Source organism: Oncorhynchus clarkii, chromosome 24, assembly GCF_045791955.1.
Source record: "Oncorhynchus clarkii lewisi isolate Uvic-CL-2024 chromosome 24, UVic_Ocla_1.0, whole genome shotgun sequence".
NCBI classification, from domain to species: Eukaryota; Metazoa; Chordata; class Actinopteri; order Salmoniformes; family Salmonidae; genus Oncorhynchus; species Oncorhynchus clarkii.
The window spans coordinates 18,521,368-18,531,989 of record NC_092170.1 but is presented as its reverse complement, the minus strand read 5'-3'; the positions used below and the strand labels follow the sequence as shown (position 1 = coordinate 18,531,989).

At 42.1% G+C, this 10,622-nt stretch overlaps 1 protein-coding gene across 2 annotated transcripts in view; it reads right to left on the bottom strand.

Moving 5' to 3' along the window:
• Positions 1-5,505: 5,505 nt before the first annotated feature.
• Positions 5,506-10,622, bottom strand: part of LOC139382762 (calcium-binding protein 8) — a 56,044-nt gene continuing 50,927 nt past the window's right edge. For both annotated transcript variants that reach the window (XM_071126898.1, XM_071126897.1), the window contains exons 5-6: positions 8,812-8,968; positions 5,506-6,361 (exon numbers count right to left, since the gene is read on the bottom strand). In XM_071126898.1, the coding sequence (XP_070982999.1) occupies positions 6,234-6,361; positions 8,812-8,968 (285 nt within the window). In that variant the 3' untranslated portion in view covers positions 5,506-6,233. The remainder of the gene's footprint in view (positions 6,362-8,811; positions 8,969-10,622) is intronic.

The following is a 10,622-nucleotide window of genomic DNA, read 5'->3' as shown; positions in this document are numbered from 1 at the left end:
TTTTTAATACCGCACAAATTATCGAAATGGCAGGCTACTGACACTGACAAACTGAGATCAATAAAAACGACATGGTCTTGAATCCATCAATAGCCTAGGCCTAGGTGTGTAGATACATATTGTAGGCAACAGTATGAGGAAGAAATTATAGTTCTAAAAATGATTTCCAGTTTCACTGACTCACCCAATGATGCGCAGCGCGTGTAGCCTCTCTCTCTTTTGCAGAACATTATTTGGACATTTATAAAATATGTTTGTAACCTACAGCATAGGTTGCTCCCCAACCTCGATTGTATTTGACATATTACGAAAGGCCTGTTTGGTCTGCGTACTGTTTTTTCACTGACATATTGGCGCGCGTTCCCGACTGTAGGCTGCTGCAGTTCCTTCAGAATCCTTCGCGCGGCTATGATTCTATAAGGAAATACACGATGATGTGCAACGGAGAGATGAGAGTTCCAGGCTCATGTCTTTTTTTTTTTTAATATATATTTTTATTTATTTTAATTTTTACCCCTTTTTCTCCCCAATTTCGTGGTATCGAATTGTTGTAGTAGCTACTATCTTGTCTCATCGCTACAACTCCCGTACGGGCTCGGGAGAGACGAAGGTTGAAAATCATGCGTCCTCCGATACACAACCCAACCAGCCGCACTGCTTCTTAACACAGCGCACATCCAACCTGGAAGCCAGCCGCAGCAATGTGTCGGAGGCTACACCGTGCACCTGGCAACCTTGGTTAGCGCGCACTGCGCCCGGCCCGCCACAGGAGTCGCTGGTGCGCGATGAGACAAGGACATCCCTACCGACCAAGCCCTCCCTAGCCTGGGCGCAAACCCAGGGACTCTGATGGCACAGCTGGCGCTGCAGTACAGCACCCTTAACCACTGCGCCACCCGGGAGGCCCTAGGCTCATGTCTATCAGAACTGAGAGGGAGAGAGATCATATAAAGTGAATCTCATTCCAGTTATGTGAGAGATGATGGCGCGCTTCTCACACACGTCGTTGGGCTCAAACAAAGGTTACAATGTTGCTCAAACCATAAACTCGCCCGGCTCAACCCAAATCAACACTTAGAATATTAGGCAAGGCGTGAAAATCTACCTTTTCACATTACGTTTTTTTGTGAGGGTAGGATAATTAACGAAGAAGCAACTCGAATGAACTTTCATTATAATTTTTACATTGTACTTCTTTTCATGCCACAATAGGTATCAGATCCGGCCAAATAGTTTCCGGGAAAAAAAAGTCCAAAATGGAGAGGTGTTCCGGCAGGATCCGGCTCAAATTAAGCACTGTGTATATCTATGCATTTTATGTACAGTGTCCATACAGCACATACATGTGCAATTCAAACACCATGCTACTGAAGTGAGACTGTTAGTTTTCCAGTCTCATTCACCATCAGTTTTAATGATCAAGACATGCACTGATTCTGTGATGGCAGGTACAGCTCCATCCCCTGTAACAGTATTGTATACCCAGGCCAGAGCCTTTCATGTGGGCTAACATGTATTTATTTATTCATCAACACAAGGTTCAGACTATACCCTGGTATTACAGTGTATAATGGGGTTAGGGCAGGGTAGTGTCCCAAATGACACACTATTCCCTCTATAGTGCACTACTTTGACTAGAGCCCCATGGACCCTGGTCAATATTAGTGCACAACATGTGTATTAGGGTGCCATTAATGAAGCAGACAAGGGTGACAGCTCAAAACAGCTAAATAAGGAACAAACTCAAGTTTGACAGAATACATTATATAATGAATGAGGTGAGAATTTGCACCCAGTAAGCTTAAATTGGTGGTCTCAACAATATTAAATCCAGTGTAGCCTACTGTATTTGCAAGATGATATTGCACACAAATCAGTGCTTTTACTTTGACATCATAAAACAAACTTGGAAACTTCACAGAGGAGCCATCCGTCCAAACATGATGATAAAATGAATGGGGACGTTCATTGATCATACTTTAATGCAAACCTCTTCAAGGTGAAAAGAAAGGAGATTTTCTGCCATGGGCAAGACATACAGAATTCCAATAAAAGACTCCTATCTATGTCCCACAAACAGTGCAGTTAATAATACCCCATAATGACAAAGCGACAACATGTTGAATTTTGTTTGTACAAAAAAAAAAAAAAAACAGAAATACCTTACTTACATAAGTATTCAGACCCTTTGCTATGAGACTCGAAACTGAGCTCAGGTGCATCCGGTGTCCATTGATCATCTTTGAGATGTTTCTACAACTTGATTGGATTCCACCTGTGGTAAATTCAATTGATTGGACATGATTTGGAACACAAGGTCCCACAGTTAACAGTGCATGTCAGAGCAAAAACCAAGCAATGAGCTAAAAGCAATTATCTGTTGAGCGCCAAGACAGGATTGTGTCGAAGCACAGATCTGGGGAAGGGTGTCTGTTAAGGGAATTTTTTATCAATGATGACTAATTATGTATACATTTCAATCAGGACTGACTAATCAGAATACTATTATGTTACTGTATATGTACTAATCAGAATAATATTATGTTACTGTATATGTACTAATCAGAATACTATTATGTTACTGTATATGTATGAATTTTCTTTTTAATCCTAGTACTGAATATAATGTGTGTAAATATAATCAAGAATTAGAACAATGACTGTCTGTGCCATGGTAGAAATGAATGAACTTATAGCCAGTCTGGCTAGAAGGCTTATCTACCCAAGCATGACCTTGGCTCGGTCATATATTATCTTAAATAGGGAGAGACATGTGAGAACCATACAGCCATTGTACTACAGCGGAGATGACATGGGCTAGTACTGAAACTAATGACGTCATTTTCAGTTTAAAACCTGTGGTAAAATGTGTAATGGGCAGTTCTCACGAGAATAAACGCAGCTGGTTGATTTCAAAGGCTGGTCTCTGTCCATTTTATACCAATAAGGGTCTTACAACCTCTTATGAATTGACAGAGTGATTAATTTTAATTGGTGATTAAAACAGAGGAATTTATTCCTGTAACAGTGTCACAACATTTCTGTAGCATTAATGGCCCCAAGAACACAGCGCCTCCATCATTCTTAAATGGAATAAGTTTGGAACCACCTAGACTCATCCTAGAGCTGGCCGCTCGGCCAAAAGGAGCAATCAGCGGAGAAGGGCATTGGTCAGGAAGGTGACCAAGAACCTGATGGTCTCTCTGACAGAGCTCCAGAGTTCCAGCTAAGAGTTTGCCAAAAGGCACCTAAAGGACTCTCAGACAATGACAAACAAGATTTCTCTGGTCTGATGTAATCAAAATTGAACTATTTAGCCTGAATGCCAAGTGTCACGTCTGGGGGTAACCTGGTACCATCCCTACAGTGAAGCATGGTGGTGGCAGCATCATGCTGTGGGGATGTTTTTCAGTGGCAGGGACTGGGAGACTAGTCAGGATCAAGGGAAAGATGAATCGAGCAATGCGCAGAGAGATCCTTGAAGAAAACCTGCTCCAGTGTGCTCAGGACCTCAGACTGGGGTGAAGGTTCACCTTCCAACAGGACAATGACCCTAAGAACACAGCCAAGACAACGCAGGAGTGGCTTGGGGAGTCATTGAATGTCCTTGAGTGGCCCAGCCAGAGCCCGGACTTGAACCCGATCGAACATCTCTGGAGAGACCTGAAAATAGCTGTGCAGCGACGCTCCCCATCCAACCTGACAGAGAGGGTCTGCAGAGAAGAATGGGAGAAACTCTCCAAATACAGGTGTGCCAAGCTTTTAGCGTCAAACCCAAGAAGACTCGAGGCTGTAATCGCCGCTAAAGGTGCTTCAACAAAGTACTAAGTAAAGGGTCTGAATACTTATGTAAATGTTTTTAAAACATTTGCAAAAATAAAAAAGACATGTTTTTGCTTTGTCATTATGGGGTCGTGTGTATATTGATGAGGAAAAAACAAAACAATTTAATCAATTTTAGAATAAGTCTGTAACGTAACAAAATGTGAAAAAAGTCAAAGGGTCTGAATACTTTCCGAATGCACCTGATGCCTCCTACCTACACAAATGACTCATCATACAAATAGATTTTGCAAGACTAGCCACATCCTCTAATTATCTGACTCCATCTGCACCTTTGTTTAAGAAACTCAATATCTTGTCTATTATGCACTTTCATCTTCAAATACTCATACCTCCCGGAAAGTTTACGTAAACCCTTCAATGGATTCTTCCAGGTAATTCTGAAATCCATCTATTTAACACAAGCCACTACAATAATAACAATCCACCCTCCCCACATAGTAAATTCTCTATCAGATACAGAGGTACTATACTCTGGATACTCACATTGCCATCAACTTCAAGCGAAGAATGGGGGTCAGCCTGATGAACCAAACTATCCAATAATCCCCTCTAAGTAGCCTCACTCTCTTTCTTTCTCACACACACACACACACACACACACACACACACACACACACACACACACACACACACACACACACACACACACACACACACACACACACAGATTTTCTTGTATACTGAGTTGATCATGTACAATCATAATTAATATGCTTTGTTTAACTGATTGAACAAACTTATATTTTTGTACTTATATTTGTGGTGTGGTTTTCATATAACCCATTTTGGCCTTCCAACCTTGGACCAGAGCTAGGGGAGCACACTGTGTTACAAAAAATATCAGAATTTTTGAGCCAACCTCTAGATGGGGCTCTTACACCAGTCCGTGATTCTACTCTCCGTTCTGCTCATGGGGATAGGTGGAAATGATTGTACAGCGCAAAAGGGTGGGTGAAGGAACCCAACAACATGCACAAAGGATGGACTGTTCCTACTGAAAATACACATTTGTAACGGAAAACAACAACAACCATTTAGTGTTCTTCAGTCAGTACATCTCTATTGAGTTCAATGGCTTTGGCCAGAGGGTGAGGGGAACATAGAGAGCTTTGTGTCTGTCTGTCTATCTGCCTGCCTGTGTATTGTGATTTGGAAGGCAGCAGCCTCTGGTTTCACAGTGCTCTCTCCTTCCCTCCACCTCTAAATCTGCAGGAGTAGAGTGTACCAACAATCATGCACATACAGAGTAGAACACCGTCACCCTATACACGTAGACAACAACAACATGGGTTACATACATATTTACATATCGACGTAGACTTGATCACATGCAGTACTGTAGCTATTACAAGCAGTCTTCAGCAAAACTGTAGGTGGTTTATATATTACCATGAGAGTCAATACAATACAGGAGTTCAGGCATACCTACCTCAAGAGGAATTAGATCATAGGTACAGTACAGCCCAGACTTTTCACAGCTATGGTCTTTCAAACACTGTTCTGTTTAGCACTGGGAATGTACACAGATACAGTAACAGTGAGGAGTTTGGGCACAGGAATACCCACTGATTTCACTCCGGAACTCTGGATGAAAGCTTTTAGAAGAGCTTAAACAACAGCCTTACAGCAGACGGCACCATCATGCCTGTCGCATCCAGAGCTTTACTGTATGCTCCAGCGGTGAGCTGGCTTCCACCCGCCCTCAGGAAACTAGAATAACAGGCCAATTATTGTGTGTGTGTGTGTGTTTGTGTGTGTGGAAGTACATGCGTAGATGCGTGCATAAGAGTGTATGTGCGTAGCCAGACTGCAGGGGTGTGCCCTGTAACTAATCAGGCTCTCTGCACTGCAGGAGGCACAGCTCCATTCTCTCTCACACAGATCCAATTGAGGGTATGTCTCAATCCACAAGGATGCTGCCTTGTACAAATACAATGAGGGCATGTCTCAATCCACCATGATTCTGCCTTCTGAGGCAAGAAGTTCAAATTGAATTCCAAGGTACCTTCATATGAAGACTCTGGGTAGGGAAGAGAGGAAGAGTACTGAACTCCTGTACTTGTGTCTTTATTGCATTAGGGAACAGAGACAGCAGAGTAAGCGAAAGTCAGCCCTTGAATGTCCCTGCCAGAGTAATGGGGTTATGAGGGGTCTCGCTGGACTCCTCATGCTGGCTTCTCAGTGTCGGTGGACGTCAGACTGTCATCCACTCAGAAAAATCTGATGGTTTATCATTCAGTGTTTTCTGTTTTTTTTGTCACCATCAGTGAGGCATTTTGAAGTCGTTTTTTTTTTCTTTCTAAAGAAACAGGAAATGACCTCACCCACTTTCATCATGCACATGCAGGTTAGTTTTTCCCGCTCACAGTGGGCGTGGCTGGGTGTGGCTACTCCAGGCCGTTCCGCAGCATCTGATTGGCCGCGATGAGCATGACGCTGATGATGAAGGCCATGGCAAAGGCGCAGATCAGACTCTTCCTCACACACGTCTGCCGGTTCTTATTTTTAGAATGGACTAATAGAAGAGAGAAAAGGGGGAAGGGAGAAAGAAAGATAAAGGTGCATAGAGGTTTATTACCAAAATCCATTTCAAGCTGGCACATCACATTCTTGCCATTTGCCATTCTCTGTTGTAAGAAAATAAAAAAGAGAAAGCCTAATACCAAGTCATTTTCAGCAGTGTTGATGGGGAGAAATTACTATTAAACAAACTGCACCAGGCTCTCTTCTGAATCACCTGATTTAGGTGGGACCTGATTTAGGTTGGAGAAATGAGTTATTTATGTTGGAAAATGAATGAGGGAGGGATGGAAGAAAGGAAAGGAGGGAGTGAGTGGTAGGGAGAGTGTGACTGGCAGAAAGAATGCAGAGGTGAGATTAATCCTATGCAGCAGCTGAGGCTCTGCTCTCTGTCACATGATGTGTTTGTGTTTGTATCCGCAGCGCAGTGGGACCCGAGATGTAAATAGAACTGACACAAATGTATAGTACATATGGACAGATATGCACGCACACACACTTGAAAGCCATGCCAACTTTAGGCCGTGATATCATTATCCGGTTCAGTCTCCCACCGGCATAGAATGGTAAGTCAGCAAGTCTCCCTCCCCTGGCCAATCAGTGACCTGGAAACAGCGGACTGGGTTATGGGGCTCTGGTAACCGTGGTAATTAGGTGGGCTGGGCCAATGACCTGCAGATACAGAGTCCTGTGTAGCCCGCCCCCGACTCGCTTTACATCTCACTCTCTCACTCTCACAAGCTATTTATAACTCTGATGTCATAAAGCACTGAAATCATCACTACTGACACAAAAGTAAACTTGTGTAATCTAAATGAGCTAAAATGTATTGATTTGCACCTAATAAAGCTCCTTACAAACCATATCCAGCCCTACTATCTGTTGCCACTCCTACAGCATGAGAGGCCATTTTGTTTCTGCAGCATCACACAGGAGGAGCATTGTGTATCAGACTGCCACAGAAGGAGATTAAGAAACAATGACTTCTGAGTGGCTCTAACCTGAAAGGCTACAGAACCAACATCTTACTGGGGAAGGTGTGAGTAGTTATACTCAAAGGATATCAGGGGAAATGCTTAAATGTTTGTTTTGTTACTATTCATCTGAACTCTGGTCTCCTGCTCCTGACATTCAACTGTTGTATTATCTTCACTACAGACAAAATAAGGTCGTTCCACAGTGCCTTTTGAAAAGGGTCGTTCCAGGGTTGTTCCACGGTGCCTTTTGAAAAGGGTCGTTCCAGGGTTGTTCCACGGTGCCTTTTGAAAAGGGTCATTCCAGGGTCGTTCCACAGTGCCTTTTGAAAAGGGTCGTTCCAGGGTCGTTCCACAGTGCCTTTTGAAAAGGGTCGTTCCAGGGTCGTTCCACAGTGCCTTTTGAAAAGGGTCATTCCAGGGTCGTTCCACAGTGCCTTTTGAAAAGGGTCGTTCCAGGGTTGTTCCACAGTGCCTTTTGAAAAGCGTAACTTAGTCCAAAAATACTCAGAATTTCTAACATTCTGTCAAAAAGAGTACATGTTTGACTTCATAAAAACCATGTTTCCCCTCAAGAGATTACATTTAAAATTAGACTTTACAAGCATTTCGCTACACCACAAACATTTTGCTACACCCGCAATAACATCTGCTAAATATGTGTACGTGACCAATAAAATGTTATTTGATTATAATAAGTGCCTATTAAATGCCAAATAAAGTCACAAGGTTGACCGTAACAGGTTGACGATTCCATCCTAAATCAGCCATAAATCCCATTGTGAATGGGGGAATGGAAGCTTGTGTGCAACAGGGAGTGGTAATTGAATGCAAGCTGAACTAAAACAATTCAATTGCTAAAACATTTCCAGCTTGTCTATCTATGGGTAACAGGGTTGACGTGTTCTGCTCTTGATAGAAGATTTTGGCACTTTAGCAAGCCTTTATTCATATAGAAAATCTGATTTATTGAATTCTCCATGTGGTCTATATTAAATGGCACTTCAATTAATATAGCAGGCTTTTAAAATTCAATATTGGTGCAAAATGTCTTCGGAAAATATCAAAGGGACACAAAAGGCACTCTTTTTGTGGAACAACCCAATAACAAACAAACAATAAAGATTCATATCAACCTAAACACCCTTCTCTGCTGCTGCGGTATTCAAAACTTCCTAAAAGACAAATTTTTGCAGAGCCAGGCTATGCATATTTAATCACTGTTAGTCATAGCCCAGGGGACCACATGACTTCCTACACCATAAACACCTTCAATCAATAAATCAGCAGGTGGAGTCTATGACAGTAATGGATCCTGATAGCTGAGTCAGATCCGTCCTGACAGGAGGATGGGCGTGCAGCACGCTCTGCTCCGCCAATGACAGCTAGCCTCTCTCTCTCTCTCTCTCTCTCTCTCTCTCTCTCTCTCTCTCTTTCTTTCTCCATAGACTACAGAATCTACTCTACTCACTTCCTTCAAAGTCTGCCTGACAGTGTCCCGAGTTCTCGTTGAGGCTCTCCTCCTCGTTGATGATGATGTTCTCGATGTCCTTCATGGTCAGATGGTCTCTGAAGGCGTGGAACAGGATGTGTTTCAGCTCCTCAAGGGTGATGCGCTGCATGTCAAACTGTAGGGGGGAGGGAAGGGGAGGAAAGGGGAGGAAAAGAGTAGTGAGGTAGAGAGGGAAAGGAAACAACAAACTTTCCTTTGCTACATAGACACTGGGGGACTGGAATGTAGGTTCCCAAATCAATTGTACATTTGTTATTATTATTTTCAGTTTTTACAATAGGTATAAAATAGTATTGATTACTCTACAGAGATACCTTTTGTCTGATGGATGCAAATCATGCAACTATTTCTGTAACTATTTTCATACTTCAATACAGTGCCGTTTAAGATGATGGAGGATGATTCTTTTTTTTAATGAGCATGGCCTATTACAGCATATTGGATGACTGTCATTCATATTCCATTCCCCCAGTTCAATGTAACATCGATAGGTTTAGGCTACTACATGATACTCTAATTTCCCCTATACCCATCATGAGGTTGCTACAACCTAGACTATGAATAAAAGTTTACAACGTAAGTGCACACAGGCCGATAGAAAAATTGCTCCAGTGACACATTCAATACCGCCTTGCACATTCTTGCCTGCATCTAGCTGATCTAGGGTAAAATCATTAGTCCAACAGTTGCAAACAAGAGTTTCTATTGGACAAATTCAGGTATGTTAATCCCCGTTTCGTTCTGTTTGCTTCCGTTTAAGAAATGTTTTTCAACAGAATCGGCGGAATGAACTCACCCCTGATCACACGTAAACACAGTAATGACGATAGATGGAATATGAAAATGAATTTCATTTGTGTTATGTTATTGAAAGTTAAATGACGACGTTTTAACGAAAACATTGTAACTTGAAGAGTTTTTATAATATGTTCCTGTTTTTTGCATACTGTACTGTACGTTGTGTGGAAAACGTCCAGATCAAAGCTAAGGTTTTTGTAAAGATGAAATGTGAAGTTAGTTGTCTAAATTGGATCTGAGTAAAATCCAGACCGTGCCTTGTAACTAGTTACGCCCAGAGAACTTGCCCTAAAGGCAGAAACGCCCATTTCTGAACCGAGAATTAACATCAAGGTCTAAGTAGTCAGCAACCCCAAAACGCAACACGAGGTTGAAGAAGACAAAGGAACCTTTTAGCAATCTATGCTATGGATGAGTAGCTGTGTCTAAGAGGGTGGATTCAAGCAGGACCACCTGGTTATTCTCTCCAAGGAATCGTGTCTACACTGCTTTCATTCCCACGCTGGAACCACCAACAGTTGAAATCGGAAGTTTACATACACTTAGGTGGGATCATTAAAACTTGTTATTCAACCACTCCACAAATTTCTTGTTAACAAGCTATAGTTTTGGCAAGTTGGTTAGGACATCTACTTTGTCCATGATACAAGTAATTTTTCCAACAATTGTTAACAGATTATTTCACTTATAATTCACTGTATCACAATACCAGTGGGTCAGAAGTTTACATACACTAAGATGACTGTGCCTTTAAACAGCTTGGAAAATTCCAGAAAATTATGTCATGGCGTTAGAAGCTTCTGATAGGCTAATTGACATCATTGAGTCAATTGGAGGTGTACCTGTGGATGTATTTCAAGGCCTACCTTCAAACTCAATGCCTTTTTCTTGACATCATGGAAAAATCTAAAGAAATCAGCCAAAACCTCAGAAAAAAATGTGTAGACCTCCACAAGTCTAGTTCATTCTTG